Source organism: Panthera tigris, chromosome A1 (genome assembly GCF_018350195.1).
Source record: "Panthera tigris isolate Pti1 chromosome A1, P.tigris_Pti1_mat1.1, whole genome shotgun sequence".
Taxonomy (NCBI): Eukaryota; Metazoa; Chordata; class Mammalia; order Carnivora; family Felidae; genus Panthera; species Panthera tigris.
The window spans coordinates 129,725,326-129,750,253 of record NC_056660.1 but is presented as its reverse complement, the minus strand read 5'-3'; the positions used below and the strand labels follow the sequence as shown (position 1 = coordinate 129,750,253).

Genomic DNA, 24,928 nt, shown 5'->3' with positions numbered 1-24,928 from the left:
ACACTAAGAGCACAGAGTCTGCTTGGGATTCACTCTCTCCATCTCTCTCTCTCTCTGCTCCTCCCCCCTCTCCTCTCTTTCTCTCTCTCTCTCAAAATAAATAAATAAATAAATAAATAAACAAACAAACTTTAAAAAAATTAAAAATTAAAGAAATAAAATAAGAGAAATACATGACATTTACAAAACAGAATCAACACAATAAAATACTTAGAAATAAATTTACTAAGTATGTGAAAGATCTCTACTCTGAAAATTATAAGACATTGATGAAAAAAATTGAAGAACACAGAAAAAAGTGGAGTTTCTCATGTTCATAGATTAGAAGGATTATATTGTTCAAATGTCAATACTACCAAAAGTTATCTATAGATTCACTGTAATCCCTATCAAGATTCCAATGGCTTTTTTTTTACATAAATTAAGAAAACACTTCTGAAGTTTATATGGAGCCACAAGTTTTTGAATAGCCAAATAAATCCTGAGGGGAAAAAAAAAAACAGAAGGCACCACACTTTATTATTTCAAGTTATATTATAAACCTATAGACATCAAAACAGTATAGTTTTGGAATAAAAGCAGAAGTACAGACCAGAAAAAAAGAACTGAGAGCCCAGAAATAAACCCAAGCATAAACAGTCAGTTAATACTTGACAAGGAAGCCAATAATCAAGGGAGAAAAGACAGTCTCTTTAATAAATGGTCCTGGTTTAAGTGTACATTCAAATGTAAAAAAAAAAAAAAATGAAACTAAACCCATAAACTTACATCACTCACAAAAATTAACTTGAAATGGATTAAAGACTTAAAAGTGAAGTCATGAAACCATGAAACTCCTAGAAGAAAACATAGGAATAAGCTCCTTGACTTGATTCTTGGTAATAATTTTTTAGACATGACACCTAAAACACAAGCAACAAAATCCATAATAAACCAGTGAGACTATATCAGACTGAGAAGCTTCTGCCCAGCAAGAGAAATTATCAACAAAGTGGAAAGACAGTCTGCAAAATGAGGAAAAAATACACACAAGCTACATACCTGGTAAAGGTTAATAAGCAAAGTACATGAAGAATTCATACAACTCAATAGGAAAAAAAAATAACCCAATTAAAAAATGGGCAAAAGGTTTGAACAGACATTTCTCCCAAGAAGATATGCAAAAGGCCAACATGTAAATGAAAAGATATTCAACATCAGTAGTCAGGAGGTAAATGCAAATTAATACCACAATGAGTTATTTCTTGCTTGTTAGAATGGCCATCATCATAAAGACAATAGATGACAAATGCTGGATGTGAAGGCAAGGAAACCCATGTGCACTGTTGGTGGGAATGTACACTGGGACAGCAACTATGGAAAACAGTATGGGAGATGCTCAAAAACTTTCCACAAGAACTACCACATGATCCAGTAATGTCACTTCTGGGAATACATCCAAAAGAAATGAAAACACTAACTCAAAAAGGTACCTGTACTCCAATGTTCATAGTAGCATTATTTGCAATAGCCAACACATAGAAACAACCTAAATGTCCACTGATGGGTAAGTGGATAAAAAATTTCTGGTATATACATAGAAAATAGATTTCAGCCACTCAAAAAACAAAAAACAAAAAACAAGGAAATCCTACCGTTTGTGACTACACAGATGGACTTTGAAGGCATTATTGCCAAATGAAATAGTCGAGAAAGACAAATACTGTATGATCTCACTTTTATGTGGGATCTAAACAAACAAAACAAAACAAAACAAACTCATAGGAAAAGAGAACAGACTTGTGTTTATCAAAGGCAGAGAGGGAAGGGTGGGAGAATTGGAAGAAGGTGGGTAAAACCTCCAATTTCCATTTACAAAGTAAAGAAGTACTAGGGATGTGGGGAGCCTGGGTGGCTCAGGCAGCTAAGTATCTGACTTTGGCTCAGGTCATGATTTCATGGTTCATGAGTTGAAGCTCACATTGTCAGCACAAATCCTACTTTGGATCCTCTTTACAAACCTCCCCCCACCCGGCCCCCACTTGTGTGCTCGCTTGCTCTCTCTCTCTCTCTCTCTCAACAATAAACATTTTTTTAAAAAGTACTAAGGATGTAACATAGAACACAGTGACTGCAGCTAACACTGATGTATGATATATATGAAAGTTGTTAAGAGACTAAATCTTAAGAGCTCCTATCACAAGGAGAAAATCTGTCTTTCCTTTTTACTCCTGTTTATTTTTATTATTGTATCTATATGAGAAGATGGATGGTAACTGACACTATTTTGGTAATTTCACAATATATGTAACCAAACCATAATGCTGTACACCGTAAATTTATACAGTGATGTATACCAATTATTTCTCAATAAAACTGGAAAAAATATATGTTTTTAAAAAACCCTATAGGACTGTTAGCTAATAAATGAGTAGTTTTAAGCCACAAAGCTCATGGCTATTTGTCATGCACCAGTATAAACTAACATATCAAGGAAGTAACTCTTCATAGGGTTATCCTGTGTGTTCCTCAGAATAAGAGAAATAAGGAGAAACACATTCACAAGTATGGTGGTGTAGCAAATGCTTTAAATGTCCACACCTCTTGGGCTTTACCACTGGATGACTTTCCAATGCCAGATTCTGAGTTTCTTAGATTCAGGACTTTTCTTTTCTTTTTTTTAATGTTTATTTAATTTTGAGAGAGAGACAGACAGAGGAGGAGCAGAGGAGGAGCAGAGAGAGAGGGAGACACAGAATCCAAAGCAGGCTCCAGGCCCTGAGCTGTCAGCACAGAGCCTGATTAGGGCTTTGAACCCACAAACTGCGAGATCATGTCCTGAGCCTAAGTTGGACACTCAATCAACTGACGTACCCAGGCGCCCATTTGAGGGCTTTCTAAGAAGTTGGTAAAGGCTGATCTGCAAAGGGCATGGCAGATCAGAAGAGCTAACTGGTTAATACAGCCAGGTAACAGCCCCCAACCGATGGCTAAGAATAATTGTGTATGGGGTGCCTAGGTGGCTCAGTTGGTTGAGCATCTGACTTCAGTTCAGGTCATGATATCACTGTTCATGAGTTTAAGCCCTGTGTCAGGCTCTGTGCTGACAGCTCAGAGCCTGCAGCCTCCTTCAGATTCTGCATCTTCTTGTCTCTCTGCCCCTCCCTGGCTAGCTCTTGCTCATTTGCTCATGCTCTCTCTCTCTCAAAAATAACATTTCAAAATTTAAAAAGCAAAAGTTTTCAGGGGACCTTCTGAAAAATTCCTTTTACCACTATGCCCTTCCTCCTTCCAGCTTAATAGGAAAGCAGACACAATAGCTGAAGCTTCAGCAGCCAGCTTGGGACTATGAGAGAAAGAACAAAAGAACTACAGAGACTTTGGCCAGGAAATTCATGAGTCAGTAAACCAACACCAACAACTACCTACTTCAGACTTAGTGTTACATAAAAAAAAGAAAGAAAGAAAGAAAAAAAAAACTTTCAAGCTGCTGTTGTTATATGTCTATCACTTGCTGAGCATAGTTCATAAATGATAAGGAGATAGATCTGGAAAAGGAATTTGGATGTTGATTGTTTGCCTAATGGTCTGACCCAACAAGGTCAGAGAGATTTATCCCAACTTGCCATGTAACCGGAGAAATACACCATGAAATCTCAGGACATACTTTAGAAACAGCAGGAAACCCAGCAAGAAATTTCAGGACACATGGCAGAAACATCAACAAAGGCTTCCAAATTTTACTTATGAAACTTCCATGCCAACTTTATATTGCCATTTCACATTTACTTACACAGAACCTTTTGTGTTTTCAAAGTCATTTCCAATAGTATTAATGAGGCACTAAGCGACCACGTTTGGTGATCTCTGCATTTTTTGATAATGCCAACAACACATATTTCACTTCAACATCATTAAAAAATATCTTACCACATTCTAAGATCTCTAACTATATTGAAAAGAACCCCCTCCAACAGAAAACAAAACAATACTATTTTTACAACTCTGAAAAGGATAAATATAGTTCATTGTTTTCTAATGCATGGGGGATGGGGTCTATTTCTCTTACAGCATCTTACTACTACCGCAAAAGGTGAGATGAAATAACACATAAATTTTGGCACATGTTTAGACAGACAGACAGATGGATACATAGATGACAGATAAGGTTGCTGAACATTTTATAATGCAAAAAAAAAAAAGCTTCTATTTCACTAACATTTGCTCAAGTCATCTTTTGCTGCATTGATGTCATCAAATTCAATAAATGGCTCCAAGTCGTGCACTGTTTTTTCCTTTGTGTATTAATGCTTGTGTTTCTGTTCCTTCAGAGGCATCTGATATTAAAAGCAAGGAGGAAAAATGAGCAGAGGAACCTTGTGCCACCCAGAGCAGATATCTGACGTTCCTCAATATTAAAAGATACTTATCATATATATTGCCAGGAGGCTAAGAAACCTACCTATGTAAATATGTTATCTGTTGATCTAAAATCATTTCTCCTGTGTACGAGATCATTTGTATAAATGACGCTTGGAGTGGCATAAATACATTTTTCCTCTCTGCTTCTCATATTTATTCAATTTAGAAACCCCAGCAAGCCTTTATTCTTTTCAACACTGCAACATTAATACTGAGAAGAAAAGACATGATGATATTTCTGCTTCATGCTTCAGTCCTAAGAAATTGCTCCAGAGTTGTACAAACTTTTCTTATCTTGTTACCTTTGTGACTTTAAGCGGCATTAAATAAGGAAAGCCAGGGTCAATTCAACCTTGAAGCATTTAGAGACACGTATCCTGCCCCAAACTAAGGAAAATCCATTGTCAAGAAAGGTAGTGCCATTCTCTAACGCACAGGTGAATGGTAATCAAATGAAAGAGAGGGAAGAAAATCAAAGGGATTCAGGAAGAGGTTCTATAAATGAAATCAAACCTAAAGGATTAAATTTGTCCTAAGGAGGTTTATTATTTCTTTGATTCCAAGATAAGAACAATTTTAAGAAGCCATTATCATTACAATAATGCTTCTGAGGTGAAAATCACTACATTTTATTGTCAGACACATCCTATTTTCAGGGGGTAAATATGGGGGGGGAAATCAGATAAAAAATAATTAAAAAGAAAGATGTTACTGATCAGACTTTGTCTTCCTGTCTGTGCTCAATTTCAGGCATGGATGCGTCCAACCTGCTCACTCAGCTGCTTGTTGCATTTATTTGGTAGCTATTAGAATCCCACATCCTTACCTCAAAGTCAGTGGGCACTGAGCTGTGCCACACCCTCCTTCAAGCTCATGCAGCTGTTCTACATTTGCCCTACCGTCCCTCCACATGACACAGCAGCCTGCTCTGGGTTCCAGAACAATAGACAGAGCCCCACTGACAACCGTGTCTATCTCCACTCCTGTCTGATCTCAGGTGCTGCCTGAAAAACATACAGGTGTGGCCCTGACCAGCAACAGTAACATTAGCGAGAAACTCGTTAGAAATGCAGGTCTGCAGGACATCCCCTATACCCTACCCCAGAACTACTGAATCAGAAACTCTGAGGGTGAGGTTGTAAAAAGGCTTCCAGATGATTCTGATGAAGGGTAAAGTCTGAAAACCACTGATCTCAATCATTTCAGTATTTCCCAGAGTTTTGCTACCAAATGGGAAATTCCCTCTGTAACAGAAAATAAACAGACTGCCATCTACTAGCAATAGTAGCTGACACTTATTGAGGAACTGCTATAATCCAAGGACTGTTTTAAGCTCCTGATGAGTTACTGTTATAATTTGTCCCACTTACACTTTGAAAACTGAAGCAAAGAGGTTCAGTTATTCCAGGACACAAAGATATGACACAAAAAAGCAGGATTCAAACACAACTGTCTGCTCCAAAGACGGGGCTCTCAGCCTCTTGGCTACATGGCCGCTGATCACCCTGTGTCTTGGCATTACGTCAGTGATTTCGATAAAGAAGACCAGGCACTCCAACACTAAGGGGCTTTAACACAGGCTTACTAAACCCTCAAGACAAAAAAGCGAGGTAAGCATTAATGGCCCAATTTCCCAAAAGAATAGGGAAATCTCACTAATCTGAACTTTGTTGATTTAGAATTAACAATAATTGGGTTATATTTTAGCTAACAGTTAGAATATGAAATTTTTCCATAAGAATTTTCAGACTTCTGCTTACAAAGGGAATCCAATTTGAAAATCAATCACATTTTACAAACGAAGAGCCCGAAAGATGGACATTCTCTTCCTGGTGCCTTTGGTCCTAAAAATACATAAATAAATAAATAAATAAATAAATAAATAAACAAACAAACAAACAAACCTTGAGTTGTCTTGTATTCACCCTGTGTCGAACACTCTCGGTCAAAAGAATATTACAAGTGGCAGTCTATAGGGAAGAGATCAGGAGAAACTGCCTGAATAAGTGACACACCTATTGGGGGCGAGTGGGCATACAGGGCTGTCGGGGTGATAGTGCTGACAGTGCTGTTCCTATAGGACATTGGAAGCAAACTCTGATGGCACCGGTACCAATATGAAGGATGCTCCTCATTTCTGCACAGAACTAAGCGTAGGGCTCCAGGAAAACTACAGTGTGGTACCCATGGGGCACTACGGCACTGAGCAAAAGAGCAGCAGCATCTGGCAGATACAAGCACACCCTGTGTGGACGGTGATTCCCAGGGGAAAACAGCTCCCCTGTGGGCTCTTCTGGCAGCTTAATCAACAGCAGACACCTGAGCAGCAGGCCTGAAGCGAGCGCCAAAGGAAGACAAGAAATAGCAGGGGCCACCCCTGAGCTCAGGAAAAGTGAGCCACCATAGCAAGTCCCAGAAAAGAAAGGGGGGGTGGGGTAGGGTGTGGGGGAGGGGGAGGTCATTGGTTCAAAAAGACCCGCATCAGCAAGGAAATTTAGGACAGCAGAAATTTCATATTGCATATTTATACTGCACTATTAGTTTACTTCTGTTAAGTGATGTCATATCCTTTTGGGGAGAGTTCAGTTTTTAATCATTCCAATCGCTACCATAAAATGACTGTGATGTTTAACTTTCAGATTAGTGATCGATTCTGTTGAATTTTTACCATAACATGCAAAGTAAAGCATTATCCTTTAACTTGTCTGCTTCACCTGATTTTGTATCTGCATTATACAGTTATCTAAAATGCTCTAAAATGCTTGAAGGTATATTTCCTAAAAAAAGAAAATGGAAATTGAAATGTTGTACCATGACTCATGTGCCTTTCCCCATCATGGTGAACTATTCACTGAGTGTGCTTTATATGCTGCAATCTCACTGCACTCGTGAAGAAACTATAAAGCATTTAAAAGAAAAAATTATGTTAATTGGTAATGCATGTGACACATGGGAGACTTGATGCTATCTCATGCTGCACCTGAGTAACACAGTCAGTTAAGCATCTGTCTCTATTCTCAGCTCAGGTCATGATCTCAAGGTTTGTGGGTTGCAGGCCCTGCATCAGGCTCTGTGCTGGCAGCATGGAGCCTGCTTGGGTTTCTCTCTCTCTCTCTCTCTCTCTCTCTCTCTCTCTCTCTCTCTCTCTCTCTCTCTGTGTGTATGTGTGTGTGTGTGTGTGTGTGTGTGTGTGTGTGCCCCTTCCTCACTCATGCATGCTCTCTCTCTCTCTCTCAAAATAAATAAACTTTAAAAAATTAAAAAATATTTAAAAAATGCTGTTTCATTTATTTCATAACACAAAAGAAAATATTTTAACAAATGGAAAGAACAAAATAAAATGGTGCAAAATATGTTGTATTAGGATTATTTTGCAGCAAAGGGCCATGGAAATTATTCTAGAATGACATTTTTTCCCCTAGCATGGCATTTTTTATTTCACATCCTATGACCAAGCAAGAAAGTTTGAATTCTGTGGCGTTTCAAATTGTATTTCCTATGTCACCTCCAATTATATAGAAAGAATTCCAAAGGCTGTTGCCTGAATAAGACCATTTGGATCACATAGAAGCTTCTCTCGTTTGAAACAGATTAGCTTCTCAAACACTGTTCTAATTAAATCTATAGATTTGTAACTTCAAGATAAGAGGGGTTTAAGTTTTCAGTTTCCAAATCCATTTCCTCAACATAAGAGCACAAATTAGTCCTTTGAAGCACTAAAGCCAGTCACAACCTACTTATCCTTCAGGTTATATAATCTGATGCCAGGTTTTTTTTCCCCTAAAATTTACCATTTTCATCCACATTAAAAGCCTACTGAGGCAGATTTGAAGGGAACTCCTTGGCATCTCTGATGGGCAGACTCATTAACCCCAGTTGACCCCTATTAGTCTAAAGGGGTATAGAACAGAAGGGACTTTAACCTAATGAGCCCTTTTGAGTACACACACCAACTTTCCACCAGCAGCTCTTCCTTGTCCTGTTTTAAGTTCTCACAGTCTCAGAGCCCCCACTACCTGACCAACAGTGGGGGGTTACTATGCTAGCAATATCCCGAGCCCTCAGCCCTAGTCCTATAACGAAATAGGCAGCCCCTCCACACCCACTCAGATGCAACTGTTTTTTGTTTTGTTGTATTTTTTAATTTTTTTAATGTTTATTCATTTTTGACAGAGAGAGACAGAGAACAAGCAGGGGAGGAACACAGAGACAGGGAGACACAGAATCCGAAGCAGGCTCCAGGCTCCGAGCTGACAGCACAGATCCCCATGCAGGGTTTAAACTCACAAACCGTGAGATCATGACCTGAGCCAAAGTCAGACGCTTAACAGACTGAGCTACCCAGGCACCCCTAGATGCAACTGTTTTTTAAACACTGCCTCAAGATGAGTCCTAGCTTCCAGTTTTCATTAATCTAGCCATACACAATTTTTTATAGCTACTTGATCACTTGTCTTTGTCTCTTTCTAAAGGACTTGGCATTTTTTCCATGTGGATTGAATCACAGGCACCTACAATGTGCATCACTTTTTATCATATTTTGATTTTTAAAAATTATCTTATTAACTATTTTAGTTATTTTATTTTAATGATTTTAGTTTCTGTCATAATCCTAACAATGCCAGGGCTTTTAACACTCTAATTAAAGTGTTGCCCTTCTTGGACACGAAAGAGTTAAGGTTTGAACTCACCTCGAAATAAATTTCAAAGAGCAAATGATCAATGACCACAAACAACTAAACTTGCTATTTGTTGAGAACAGACAGAGCTATTTCCTTGGCACACAGCTGCGTTCACATCTGTGGAAGTTACTACATAGAAAGCTATATTATGACAGCTAAGAGTTTGTTAGGATGTCACTATGAGCTAGGTGTTGTGCCAAGGACTTTGCCTGCATTATCTCTTTTGAAACTCATCACAGTCCTAAAAGGTAGGCACTTTTATTGCCAGTATTTTACAGAGTTGGAAACTGACACATAAAATAGCTGTTAACAGTCCTAAGCCACATCCAGGTTGAGCGTTGGATATGAATCCAAGTGTCTGAATCCAGTCTGCAGGCTCTAAGTCTCTATGGACTTAATACAACTCAGAGCATACAAGATTTTATTACTGGAGGAAAGCCAAATTCTCAAATATGTAGTTTCTTTATTACAAATCATGCATTCAATACAGCCATTTGCAAAAATCATCTCACATGATGAATGAAATATACAATGCAAAAATCTGTATTTCAAATGCTTCAGTTTTAAGTTTTGGAAAATAAGTAGAGGCTATCTACAACTTGGTAAAAATCATTAACAATTTTCTGATGACATTCATGTGAAGATGAAAATTCATCCCCAAGAAATATTAGAATAGATTAGAAAATACGTGGATTAGGCTTTTACATACTAAAGAAATGAGTAAGCCTAACAAAATTATGAAGGCTATATAAACAGATGGAAATCTCTTTTAAGGGGAGAAAAAAAATTTAAATGTATAAAACTCAAAAATATTTAATCTTTTATGTATATACAAAAAAATTATAGGAGAAATACCAATATTCACAAGGTTATGCCAACTGTATCCCAATAAAACTGGAGGGAAGAAAAAGATCATCTAAAGAATCTTTTAAGAGGCAACAGTTGAGAATTTAATGAGAAAAATGTATGACAGGATCTACATGTCTCCCTGAAGCTTGCACTCCAAACCTGTTCAGCCAGGGCATTGTCATCCTGACTGTATTTGAACCCATGGGCATGAGCAGGAAAGCACTTCTGCACACAGTCAGAAGTGGTGGCCATTTATGCTAGCTACTCAAGTGACCATGCAAATCTCTAAAAATACGTGTGGACAACAGACCCTTGTTTAAAAACCTGTGACACGGAAGCTACTGCTTTCAAGACAATTCATCCTTTGACTCTTCTTAGTTAAAAGTTCTTCCTTATTTTTAGGGAAAATTTACTTCCCTGAAACATCTATCCATCCTTGCTCTGCCCTCTGCAGCAGAAGTTGGGCTGCTGGGTGGAGAAGAATCACTGTGTGGGGGTGAAAGAAACACAAACTGATGAGTAGAAACTATCCCCCCCCCATCCCCCGCCAGCAGGGTGGACCTTACACAACATGTGGGAAGGGCAGAGGAGAAGCATCGTCATTACCTGGTTGGCTCTGAATTTCTTTCCCTGGGGGAATGTAACATTGTATGTGATTTGGGAAGAAATGTCATCAGAATCTTCCCTCCCCCTACCACAGAAGTCAACCCAAACTGGCTAACCACTATATTCTATCACCCCGGATCACCAGTTCTTTTGGGGTACAGATCCTGGGAAGGAAAGAAGGAGCCTCTCCCATGCTGAGATTGCAAGCTGTGCTTGAGAACTGTGCTGTGCAGTGCCCAAATCTGAACATAGCACAATAGGAACCTGACCTCATTATTTGAAACTCTGGATGCCTTCAGCTTTGCCTTCATCCTTTGGACCTTCTGGTTAAAAGAACCAATAAATCGTGGTTTTTTAAAGTAATATGAGTTTAAGTATTTTCAATCACTTTGAACCCAAAGAGTTTTGTCAAATACATCCCACAGGGACAAATTTCACCATCTTTACATGTTTTCCTAGCATAAACCCTAACTGGAGGAGAATGCTAGGCAGGAGGACTGGTGGGTGGAACAAGCCAAGTACAGAGAGATTAGCAGTTGAAAGAGTGGCACAGTAGAGAATTGGAAAGGTAAGAGATGAAGAACTGTCCCCTGAACCTACCTTAACTTATCTAGAAACTTGCCTGCCTGATAGGATTTCTGGAGTATTAAGGAGTATCATTAAGCAATAAAAAGATCCTGCATTAATGATCCATGACGTTCTGAAGTCTCTTTACAAAGTAGAGAGACCTTCATGAGAAGACTGGAGATGAACTGCTAATATATCTGACAAGCCCAAGTGTGAAGAGACAGGAATCACAAAAACATTAGGAAGAGGGTTGTCATCAAGGTACCTGGGTATTGAAGAGACACCAGGGACTATCTCTGCCCACTTCACGATTTTCCTGAGAACACATCATGCTGTCACAGCCCAACTCTCTGAAGCAGGCAAAGAAGACCCCTGCCTATAGCTTATCTCCACTAGAGGATTTACATCTGGCTGATGCCTTGGTGTTAATTAAAAATGCCCATAAAGATTTTCAGAGAGGTTTTCAGGACAAAAGTCCTATCCCCAAACATTTTACTTGCTTGTCCCAGAAAATTATGCCATACAGTGTAATTTAAAAATTTATACTAACATTTAAAAAAATTAAATAAAGATAAATCTATCCATTGACAATAATTAAATCTAAGCTGTAAGTAAGGAAAAATATGAAGTTTCACCCAAATGCAGTGTCTCATCTAGTACTCTCTGCCTCTTCACAGATTTACTCTTCCCCTGTGGTTCTGCATATTTTGCTGTCTTTCATCAGTACAGCTAGAGAGTAAGCTACTAAATATATGCTGGGAATAAATTGTCTTCTATCAGCTACTTCCGTTTCCCTTCGCACCTTCTGTGCTGAAAAGTCACTTCTACAAATATTCTCCATGAAAGGTAGCAAAGAATCAAAATGACATTTCACTAGGAGTGAATCAGCATCTCTTCTCATTGAAACAGCCTAGGCTCTTCACACATATGACATAAGTGCCACCATATATGGGCTTGAGGAAGTAATGGTCCAGAGTGTGGGAAACACCAGTGCCAGCTCCCTTTACTAACTGATCCACCACTGGATGCTCCAGTGAGTTTCCAAATGGAGAAAATCCTTGGGCAAGTCTGAATATAATACGAGTAAAGTATGGCCTTGTTAATAAAAAAAAAAAAAATCCTCAGGCATTTGAAATTATTTCCAGAGCCACTAGCCACATTTCTGTGTTAAGGAGGATTCTATATTAAAGAAGTAGTTTGCAGGCAGTCTGTTTGGAAAAAAACAACTGTGGGGTGATGTATTATATTATATTATATTATATTATATTATATTATTATATTAATTATAATATTTGAGTAGACAGGATGATTAAAATAATTATTCAGTGCTACCAGGTTCCAGGCACCATTCAGGCACTGAGGATAATGAGGAGCAGCCCAGAAGAGTCCCTCTTCCCATGTAGCATACATTCCTGCCAGGGGTAACCTTCAGACACCAACCATTATTTACAGGGTGTTATAGGCACATAAACCTAGATAAAGAGATTGAGAAGGATTCTTTGAGCAAGTAATAGTTGACCTGGACCTGGAAAGACTAGAGATTAACCAGCAAGTGGGGGGAGCAGGGAGGGCATTTCAGAGATGGGGGGAAATATGTGAAAAAGTGCTAAGGGGAAAGGAGATTGCTGGTCACTCATGGAAGTGAGAGATCAGCAGGACTGAAGCATGGAGGTATGGGTTCAGGGCGTCAGGATATGGAAAGGTAAATATGCCCTTGAAGGTCATGTTGAACATTTTTTTTAACATGCCCAAGCGAACACTCCTCTAAATCTGTTCTGTGGAAGATTCCTCCATCTGGATAAATGGCAATTCTGTCTTGTTGGCTGCTTGATATCATCTGTGTTTCCTCTTTCGTTCATACCCAACATTGAATTCATCAGCAAAACTTTCTCATTTTTATCTTCAAAACATACTCTTCTAGTGAACTACCTCTCATCATTTTCACCATGCTATTCTGGCCCAAGCCACCATCTCCTCTCTCCTAGATTACTGCAATTGCCAAATAAATGGTCTATTTCTCCAGTTGCTCCCCAAGAGTATGCATTTAAAACAAGAGCCAGACCACATCACTGCCCTTCCCAAGGTCTCCAGATGCCCCCCTGTCTCACCTTACTATGGACCACAAAGCCCTACATTATCTGGTCCACTAGTAAACCTCTGACTTGATCCCCCACTTGTCTCCTTCTCATTCTGTGTGCCCCCTACCCAACATTCCAGCTTTCTTTGAAAGGTAGACATGCTCCCCTCTAAGAGCCTTTACACTTACTATTCCCTCTACCAACATTCTTTTTCTTCAAATATCCACATGATTGTCACCCTCTCAGTAAGGCTTTCCCTAACTATCCTATTTAAAGTTGTAAATCACTCTTCCCCTTTTCTTTACCTGGTTCACTTTTATCCCTAATAAATCACAGTAAATATTTGCCCTTATTTACTGTGTTCCACACACATGCTAGAATGCAAGCTCCATGAAGACAGAAATTTCTGTCAGCTGTAGTCGCTGTGGTATCCCTAGGGCCTGAAATATTGCTTGAGACAGAGTAAGTATTCACTAACATTTGGTGAATGAAGGTCTTTATCCTAAGACCAATAACAAGCCACTGAAAAGCTTTGAACATGAAGATTTATGATCAGAAACAAACTGTTAAGGTCTCTTCAGCTGCCCATGAAAAGAGTGTTCTGGAAGAAGGGGGCTAGGTGTGGTGGGCAACAGTGGATGCCTGGGAGAAAACTAACTTGTCTTCATTTCTAAGAGGAGTGAGTACAGTGAACAGAAGAAGCGAGGCTCACTATCGTTGGTGACGACTTACTGTGGTAGCCAGCTTCCAAGATGACCCACACCCCTTCTCCCAATGATCCATGCCATCTAGTATTCACATCTCCATGAGGTCCCCTCCCATGCTGAATGGGGGCTAGCCCTGAGGGACAAACTAAATATGACAGAGTGATGCCTTATGACTTTCAAGAGCAGGTTACCAAAGCCCTGACACCTTTCAGCCTGGTGTTTTAGAATACTCCCTCTTAGAACACTGAGCCCCTGTATAAGAAATTGTGCTACTCCAAGACCACCATGGTGAAGAGATCACTTGGGAAGATCACATGGAGAAGCCCTGAGACTACATATAGAGAAAGATGACTTACTAGTCCCCAGCTGTTTCAGCCTCCAGGCATGTGAGTCATCCTGGTTGAGGCCCAAGACCCTGGGAACCAAAATGGGCTTGCCCACAGTATCACATCTGAATGCCTGACCCTTAAAATCAAAACAAAAGTAGTATATTTGGGATAGTATGCTACACAGCAATAGATAACCAGAATGCTCAGTAAAGAGGATTCCTTTTCAGTGTAACTTCACCAACCAGGCAGAAGTTCCGGGTAAAAAAAAGAAAAAAGAAAGAAAAAAAAAAAAAGAAAACTTGAAGGACAGAATATCTCAAGGTGCCTTCTTTGTTTAAGGGCCTAGCAAGGATAAGCAAAATGGATCACTTTAATAAAAGAAAATGCAGCTGCATGCAGGTAGATTTTAATCTAAACTGTCAAAACTGTAGCTGCCTGACTTTTCCCCAGACATATTTTTATTGCATCTAAACCATTCAAGAAGCTGACAATTTGCTTGATTAGCTGAAGGAATTGGATTACCATGACACCTTCCTCTTCCAACCCTCTGGAATACGTTAGGGCAGTATCTCCTGTTAGAGCATAAATGGGAATGAACATTACCTTCTCTCAAGGACAAGGAGTTAATTGTTTGCTCTGAAGTTCATCAGAGAACTAATGGGAACTGTTTTTTCAGGAATATTTGATGCCTAAACTCTTTATGCTTTTTTGTACAAACCCAAGACTAAATTATTACATCTGAGGCCTTAAATTGTAAGTGGAAATAGTAGAAAATGAACTCCCCCTTTAAAATCATGAACAGAGTGTATGCAATAGATAGTTTAAATGACAAAAAAAATTAGTGACGTTTCATCAAAACGTGAAGAAAAAAAGAAGGCAAGAGTTCTACAAGCAAATATCAAGATTTTGCATAAAATTCAAGTATAGTTATTCTAGAAGCACTAATTAACATGGCATGTTGGAAAGCCTGTATCTGCAACAAATCCCACCCATGATAAGCTTATGCCAGGTTGTTGTCCTGCCCCATACTCTTAGCTTTATGAAAAAAAAATGCCAAAATTCTCAAAAGCATAAACCTGAACTACCTCAAACCCCCGCCCAGAGCAACACTGACACAAATGTACATATAGTTCGTATCTTACTTAGATTGTGATGGTCTCTCCAAAGGTCACGGTGGGCCTTTGTGTAAGGGTGCCTAAGCTATTAGGGAAAGCCCATGATGCAGATAGGACAATAGTAAGAGGTCAACAACCTAAAGTCCTATTTTTTAGCAACACGCACAAAACCTTTGAGCTCACCCTTGCTGACACCTCCAAACATCATTGTTGTTATAACTTCTCAAATCAGCATTATCCTTACCCTGCCTCTACAACATACCTACAACATACCTACCTACTACTGTGCACATGTACACACATGCCTACACACAATCCTCCAGCACTACTGAATGAAGCTGCAGTTTCCTGGATATACTACACTATTTCAGGTCTCCCCGACTTTGTTCACATCCCTCTCGTTTCCTAGCATGTCCTTCTGCATGTTTTAAGATTCAGTTTAAGCATTGCCTCTCCTCTGAAACCTTTCCTCTTCCTTCCCTCCAGGCAGACCCTAGCCATTGTGTCCTCTGAGCTGAAAGAGGCCCCATACATCATTCTTTCACTTTGTGTCCCCACTTGTACTTGACATTTGGGAGAGCAAGTAACCTTATCTGATTATTTCCCTGTGAGAATCCCCTAAAACAGAGGCCAGGTCTCATTTATGGAAAGAAGAGAAGGAAGTGTAATAACCCCTCCAAATGAAAGGAAAAGATTTGAGGACCCCACCTTTCAGAGAGTGCTGTTGACCCTTTCCTTACACAAAATAAATCATTTCCTAACTCCCATCATCAGCATTACTTTCTAAATAAGGTAATCTAAAGTGCTTCCAGGAGTTACCTTCACATCATGACATTTATTAGACATAATTTTGACTGACAAGTAAATAAATCCATGCCACACCATTTTGTGGAACAGAGAAATATTGTCTATTTTACAAAAACTACCACAAAACTGCAAGAGAGACAAAAGTGCAGCTAAGCACTGTGCATGATTCTGTTCAGCATGCATCGTATAACAACACAGAATTCTACTCCCAGACACTCTGTGGTTACAGAAATACACATAATATTTTATGGACAAAGTGTCTTTAAATTATTAAGAATTTTTAAGATAATCAGAACAGCTGAAAGAAATACCAAATATGCCAATCTGATGAGTAAGTAAAGAGAGAGGGTCAGGATGCATATTTAGTAAGGAGAAATGGCTGACAGAGTTATTCACCTCTATGCCTGGGAGCAAAACTGGAGCTAAAAATAGAGACCCCAAGAGGATGAGGTACACTTGCTTTGTCTTTTAGTCTTCATCCATTTTAGGCAGTGACTATTTTGCCAGTTCTATGGGGATTCTAAACATTTGAATACTTAACAGAAGATTTGCTTGTGGGTGGAAAATACCATAAAATGTTGAATTCCATAGAAAGTTTCAAGGTAATATGGTCATCAACTTTCAGCTCAGCCTTTCAACAATGAATATGACAGTCACAATATAAAAATTGTACTCCATATTATAATCTAGTCAATTCTTTCTATAACAGACCTCTTATTTCGATGGACACATAACCTTGAAGAAATGAATGAGGCAGAAAATAGTTTTAAATCAGTAACTATTAGAAACCTTTGTCATTTCAAAGAACCTCTATCCGATAAAAGCCATCTTAAACAGAAATTGAGCAAAAGCAGTACCTGGGAATTATGGAAGAAATCTCTGAGAAATAGAATCATTTCTCTGAGAAGTAGAGGCATTTCCAGTGCTGGAGCATTTATAAAGGGAGATGACTGGCAGTCTTACCTTCTTTGACTCTATATAGTGGGTGATGGTGCCCTTTGGAGGAGAGGACAATCAAACGAGTGATGTGAAACAGAATATACACCTTCTTTACAGACTGCTTGACCCGCCACCTCTCAAATATACCCAAAAGTATAAAGAATGAATCTACAAAGAATGAGCACCACCCACCCTAAGATTTAGCAACATTCTATCATTTTTTTTGTTTTATCTATCCACCTTCCAACCTTTTCTTTTTCTTGAGAAGTATCAGATATGATATCATTTCGTTCACAAGTATGTCAGACTGCATCTCTACACATAAAAGCATTTAAAATAACAGTACCATTTTCATAACCAACACAATTTATAATTATTTCTTAATATCAACTAAGCCCAAAATCTACTCAGTTTTCTCTGATCTCAAAAGTGTCCCTTAACATGAGTAGTGTGAAGTAGAATCCCAACAAAAGTCACATACTGTATTTGTTGAGATGTTTTGTAAGTCTCTTTAATCTATAACATTTCCTCCCCCCACCTCTCTCTCTCTCTCTTTTTTCATGACATTTACTTGCTAAATATTCTAGATTTGGCTGATTGTACCTTCATGATATTGTATAAGATGATGCTCTATTCCTCATGTTTCCTATATATAGTTAAGTTTGAGACTTGATGGAATTCAGATTCAATTTTTTTGGCAATAATATTTCAAAAATGGTGCTGTACATCACTAAGGAGTCACGTAATATCTATCTATCCCACTTTTAGTGATGTTAACACTGATCAGTGGTTCAAAGGGTATCAGCCTGAACCACTCATCACAAAGTACCCAAATATTATTTCACCTGATGATTTAGCATCTAGATTGCCTAAATCCATTATTTCATTAGGGGTTGAAAAGAGATTATGAAAACCCTTTATTTTTTCTGCTTTTATTTTGTGTTATTCTTCTGTTAAAAAGGAAAAAGATGGGGAAAAAAAAGCCTCTTTCTCACAGGAACAGAAAAGCAGTCCCTAAACTCTAAAAGCTGGCCTGACATTCATTGCTAGACCTCAGGGTTCTTTTGCTGGATGTAAATAAATTCATAGAACATCAAATCACCTTGTGACTTTGAAGAAGTGAGGTTAACAGAAATAATAATAACAAGACCATTTCATAATGTTCTTTAACCACAGGCAAAAACAAGGTCACTGTGCAGACCACAAAAATATCAAACACTCACCTTTTCCAGATATGAATGACTGCTGCCTCTATAATAATTACAGCTTTAGTCTTGCTCTAGCCTTGTAAGATTTAGTAAGTACCTAATCATATCACTCTTTAAATTAGATTTATTAAAATATCCAACCATAGATTTATCTTCCCTTCCAATCTGGAGCAAAGTACCTCTTCCTTGAACCCTCCCCAGCATCATCTACACCCTCAAAAACACAACCAGGAATAATATTTAAGCAGTATTTGGGCACCCCAGGGCCCAGTCAAGTTGACACATAAAATTAACTATCACCAAAAAATCAGCCATTTCTCTATAATATTCACTTTAAACAAAATGAAAGTGGTGATATCTTGTATAAAGATAAACTTTGTATTAAACTGAGGGGAAGAAAGACCTATACATGAACATCATGGGTAGTTTCAGTTACTACTCCTTTACAGGAATGTAGAGGCCAGGAAATCTCAGGGAAGAACTATTATAAATGATGAAAGAAAAAGAAAATGTGTCCAAAGAGGAAATATTAAGGAACTTACTCAAAAAAGAGAAAACTAAAGAATTTTTTTACTGTCCTTAAATAACAAAGATTTCTCCAAAGAGAGGTGTTGGGCAGTCAGTGCTGTGTTATGAAATATTCTACCAGAGAAAAAAATAATAAAGCCAAGGGTATTTGGCTACATCTACAGAATGTCAAATGATCCAGTCTTGGGTATAGAAGTGGCCCATTCAAGTTTCGAGAATAGCTCTAGATGATTCAAGAATTACCAAAATGTTAAAACCATATGCTGTCAAAAGATACTTTTGGGGATGCAATTCTATTGTTTAATTCAAACATATCCTTCCACCTGACAATGTGGAAAGTAGATAAGCCCATCTCTAATCCATCCCCAAAGGCTCCACTGCAAGCTGGCTGAGGGATGCCTCTAAAAAGAGAGGATAGTTCAATTTTTAACTTTTTGGTTAACCTCCATGCTGTTTTCCAGGGTGGCTGCACCAGTTCACACTCCTCTTAACAGTGTAAGAGGGTTCCCCTTTCTCCAAAGTCTTACCAACACCTCTTGTTTCTTGTGTTGTTAATTTTAGCCATTCTGGCTGTTACCTAATTGTACTTTTGATTTGTACTGCCCTAATGATAAGTGATGAATGGATAAACAAGATGTACATACATACATATACCCACAATGGAATATTACTCAGCCATCAAAAAGAATAAAATCTTGCCATTTGCAATGACGTGGACAGAGCTAGAGTGTATTTTACTAAGTGAAATATTCAGTCAGAGAAAGAGAAATACCATAATGATTCCACTCATATGTGGAATTTAAGAACAAAACAGACAAACACAGAGCGGAAAAAAAGAGAGGAAAACCAAGAAATAAACTCTTAACTATATAGAAAAAACTGATGGTTCCCCACGGGGAGGTGGGTGGGGGATGGGGTAAAATAGGTGATGGAACTTAAGGAGGATGCTTACTGTGATGAGCACCAGGTGTTGCATGTAAGAGATGAATCACTAAATTCTACACCTGAAACTGATATTATACTATATATTCACTAACTGGAATTTAAATAAAAGCTATAAAATAAAGTAACATAACATAACATAACATAACATAACATAACATAACATAACATAACATAACATAACATAACATAACATAACAATAAGAGTAGAATGGCAAATGGGGTGGCCCATTGTTCCCTGCGTGGGAAGGCAGGCCAGCAATTTCAGAAACCACTCTGAGGGTGGAAGTGAGCAATGAGCTTCTCCATGGGCTAAAAAACCCAAGAGGAACCCCTTTTATCTTCCTCCAGGAAGCTTGAGGCTTCCCTCGTAAAATTTCTAGAGCCCACTCTTGTTTCCAGGGGTGAGGACAGGGGCAAAACAAGTGAGTTTAGTAATTGCAGATGCTGCTAAACTTCACAGAATACAGGTCCCTGCATTAAGGTCCCTGTTTAAAGTCAAATTAGGTAGACTAGATGTAAACATGAAGATGGTGCTTCTCAGAGGAAACAACTCTGGGGTCTTCAGACATCCCAGAAGAGAAAGTCATTAATTAGATGCTTAGAATAATTCCTCTCCTCTAATTTAGTAGGTGGAACTTAGGAGTTAAATGACTGAAGAAAAGAGCTCCGACAAGAATAACTATATAAAAGGAGGATTTCTTCCAGAAAGGTGGACTCAAGGACAGCACTGTAACCGTGCTTTCCTGAGCTAAGACAGCAGGGTAAGGGAATTGTACAGAGAACACTCAATGTGGCAGAGGAAATGACTCCAACAGCTTTAATAAAGCTACAACTATTCTTTCTCATCCCCTTCTAACTCCAGAAGCTACTTCCTACTTATATACCTGTTTTCCCTTTTTCACTGACAAGAAAAGACAGCAAGGTAAAGGCAGACTGTTCCTTTAATAAACTGTTTTACCACACTTCGTGATAATGCCTATTTAATCAATTTCTCTTCCACAGTTATCTGCTGCTTTTGTTCTGTATATACAATATTCAACAAGGAGAAAAGAGGTTTGGTTCAAATGCATTCTCTCATTACATAACCAAAACGGTGCCAATGAGTGCTATTTTTCAGTGGGACTATCAACAATATTTAAGTTACCACAAATCCTTTTCGTCAGATGGTTACTCAGAGACTAATTGAGGCAAAATATTGAATCCAACACTTGCACCCTTTATCCCCAATCTTATCCTTTAGAAAATGTTTGTCAAAGGGGAATGCCTGGGAAACATTCTTAAGAGTTCAAGTACCTGTGTAGAGTGGGCTGAACGGCGGCCCTAGAAAAGTTATAGACACATCCTAATCTGTAGAACCTATGAATATTACCTTATATGGCAAAAGAGTGAACACTACTTTATGTAGCAAAAGATGTACTTAAGGATCTTGAGAAGATGACCTCTCCAAATGATGCTATTGGGCCCGAAACATAATCATACGTAACTTTATAAGACAGAGGTAGAGGGAGTTTTCCAACAGACACACAGAAAAGGGACCCATCTGGAGAAGGCAATGTGAAGGCAGGGATTGGAGTGATGTGGCCACAAGTCAAGAAATGTCCAGACATGCCAGCAGGCACTTAGAAGTAGGAGAGGCAAGAAATGATTTCTCTTCTAGAGCTTCAGGAGGGTGCATGGCTCTGCTGCTATCTTTATTTTGAACTTTAGGCCTCTACAACAGTGAGAGAATACATTTATGTTGTTTTAAGACACCAAGCCTATGGTAATTTATCAAAGGAGCCACAGGAAATTAACACATTGTCTAATCCACACTGTATTCTTTACAATAGCCCATGATAAATAACTTAAGTCTACACTGCGTGTTTGTTCAAGGTTTCCAAGACCTTCAGCTATAGCTAATGGGATCGGAAGTAGACAGTGGCCCAAAGCTAAGACACTACAATGAAGCATTCAGGTTTTCCCTCTCAGCATTCTTAGCAAGAGACATAAAAGCCATCGTAAGACCATTTTGATCACCAGAGCTATAGAGTCTCATAGATTTGAAGTTAGAGTTGGTCCCATGGCAAACCAAAGTCATTTTCAAGCTAATATTATAGAAGAGTTCAAGCACTAAGTAATCTGGGAAATGGGAAAACGAAGAGCTGAGCAGAAAGAATCAAATACCAGAGACCTCACCTCATACTTCACAGAGAAACTACATGCAATCAGATGAGAAGGATATTTTCCCACCATCAAACTATCATCCTAACTGGACCTATGCCCACACATGCTGCTGTCTTCCTATTACTAAGGAGAAACTGTCCCTGCCCCTATCTAAACAAAAACCTTTCACCTAAGTCACAAATCCCAGTCCCTCAAGGACTTCACTCCTGCAATTATCCTCTTTCTCTCTTCTTCCTTTCTCCATCTCTTCTGGATATTTCACAGTGAAAATTAAACACATCTTAGTGTTTGTTATCCTTCTTCAGAATCAGTCCTTGGAGCCCATGTCCTCCCCAGTGACCACCGATCATCTATCTCTGCTCTCTTCTAGCTCTTCAAAGGGGTTGTCTATACTCACTGTCTCCATTTACTTGCCTCCAATTTTCTCCTCAACCCAATGCAAAGAGGATTTCTCTCTACTGCTTTTTTGAGATAAACCTTGTTAAGGTCACAAATGACCAATGAAATCCTCAGCTTATTTCAACTCTCATCAGCATTTGAAAGAATTGGTATTTCTCCTGGAAACAATTTTTTCACAGTTTTATGACACCACATTTCCTCCCACCTTCTGTAGTCTCTTTGTCTTCCTTGCTGACTTGTCTACCACCAGCCCCTAACCACTGTCATGCTGCCAGGATTCTGACTTTGACTCTCTTCTGATCTCTACCCTTCTTCTCTTCCTAGATAATCTCCTTTGGCTTCAAAAATATAAACATACTCTGCTAATTCAATTTTGCATCAACAATTTTAGTGTGTTATTGAACTTCACACTCAGATATCCAACTACTTAATTCCAATGGGTGTCTAACAACTCTCTCACCCTTAGTGTGGCCAAAGGAATTTTTTGATTCCCCAGTCCACACCTTCCTTGTCTTTCTCTTTTGAGCAAATGGCACCAACGTCCACTCAGTTGATCGAATCAAAAATCCTCAAGTCATCCTTAATTCCTCTCCTTCCTCATATTCTGTATCTAATCCAAAGCAAGTTCAGGGAGGTCTATTCTAGAATCATTCTTGACTCTACCACCTTGCACCAACTGTGTGCCACCATCTGTCAGTCAATTTCTGTAGCTGCCTTTTAACTATAACCAGTTCTACAAATAGCGAAAGATCATTTAGTACATCGCTTATTACTCGTTGATGAATTTCTACTGCACCCACATTAAAATACAAGTTTCTTACCAAAGTCTAAAAGGCCCTGTATAATCAGTTCTCTGCTTATTCCTTTAACATTATCTCCCTTACTTTTCTCCTCAAATCTTAAATTTGAGCTACATCAGCCTACTTCTTCCCCTCATACATTTCAAGGTCAGTTTTGTTTCAGAGCCTTCACCCTTCTTGTTCCTTCTAGTCAGAAGTATCTTCCCCAGACTTCAGGTGCCCAATTTCCTCTCATAATTCAAATGTCATCACAAAGGACTTTCCTGACTACCTGAGGTGAAGTAGAACCTCCTGCCCCATTACTGTCTGTCACATCTCCCTCTTCAATTTTCTTCACAGAATTTATCAGTATCTGAAATTTGCTCCATGAATCCACTTGCATGTTTGCTGTTTGAATTATCCCATTGCAATGTCCGCTCCTTGAGGGAATGACTTTGAGTTTTTCACTTTCATGTTCCCAAGGACCTGGCAGCACCCCCCCTCTGCCTATGCTGACCCTTGTTTCCCTAATTCAGGCTTAAAACATAACTTCCAAAGCCCATTTGAGGAGTTAAGAATGTTATCTCTGTGGATTATACCCTGCTTTCTACTACTTTATACTTCTCCCCAGGAAAAGGAATAAAACCTTAGATATGTATAATCTATTTTCTGACTTGTCAAGGACATTGAGCATAAACTAAGTGTAAGAGTTTATGTAATCATTAAACATAAGGCAGCATAAAAATAACACCTGCCTTAGAGACAGAGACCAGTTGACATGTTGGACGAGTTGACCACAATGTTCTCCATGACTATTATCCATCTTTTTCACCTATTTCTTTTTTGTTGGCTCTATTTTAAAACCTGCTTTTTTTCTCACTTTCCTAAGAGAATTATAGCTCTGGAAAAGCAGCTGGCTAAGTTCCACTTGCAATGCACTGCTGATCACACAGAAATGCACACTGCTCCCCCGGCAGAGAAATGTGTGATGGCTGATTTGTGTCTTGCTGGTTGGAAACACGCAATGGCAAGTGGGAGTTTTACTGGGTTCCCAGCACTGGAGTATAGCAGGCATTCTATTCCTTTTAGCTCATGGGTATTTTTGTTTGTTTGTTTGTTTGTTTAGTTCGACAAGAAAACACATTTATTCAGGTGCTCAGTTGCAAAGTGAAATGTGGCTCCACGCAATGAAATCATGTGCAATGAAATTCAAACTGAAAGCTATAAACCTCCACATATTTAAGCTGAGCAAGCCAACTTCTCAGAGATTTTCAAAGGCAAAGTGAAATGCACATTGCAAATGCCAGGCTATACATATCTTGAGCAACATAATACACGTTTGACTAATCTTACCATGAGTGCAGGTTAAATTGAAGCCCCCTCCAAAGTAGATCTCTGGGTACCAAGCCTTACTGAGCAGATATCTGAGGCAGTTTTCACTTCCACTGACCACTTTCTGCAGTTTTACGGGCTTCCCATAAAATGGGGTGGGAGCAGTAAAACAGTGAGTAGTAGGTCACCCTGTGTTCATACTCACACTTGGGCACAGATCTTCATTTATCCTATCATTCTCCAATGAAGAGAACCAGGACTCTTCAGAACAATGGCAGATTCTAGGACTAATACAAAAAATATACAAGATGAGCCTGGAGGTTCTTGTAGTAGAAGTAAGGAAATTCTTAAAAAAAGAACAGTAACAACAACAACAACACTTAAAAGCCACAATCATGGGAGTATGTCAACAGGCATAGGAGCCAACTGAAAGAACTCTGTATGGCCAAAGCTCAAAATATTTAAGCAACAAAATAAACAAAATAATGTTGAGT

The 24,928-nt window shown here is 38.8% G+C and overlaps 1 protein-coding gene across 1 annotated transcript in view; it reads right to left on the bottom strand.

Annotated features, from left to right (window-relative positions):
- Positions 1-4,204: 4,204 nt before the first annotated feature.
- LOC122230576 overlaps positions 4,205-24,928 on the bottom strand; it is a 61,007-nt gene continuing 40,283 nt past the window's right edge. The window contains exons 5-8 of the mRNA XM_042956511.1: positions 24,640-24,721; positions 19,140-19,217; positions 6,306-6,371; positions 4,205-4,316 (exon numbers count right to left, since the gene is read on the bottom strand). Of these exons, the coding sequence (XP_042812445.1) occupies positions 4,284-4,316; positions 6,306-6,371; positions 19,140-19,217; positions 24,640-24,721 (259 nt within the window). The 3' untranslated portion in view covers positions 4,205-4,283. The remainder of the gene's footprint in view (positions 4,317-6,305; positions 6,372-19,139; positions 19,218-24,639; positions 24,722-24,928) is intronic.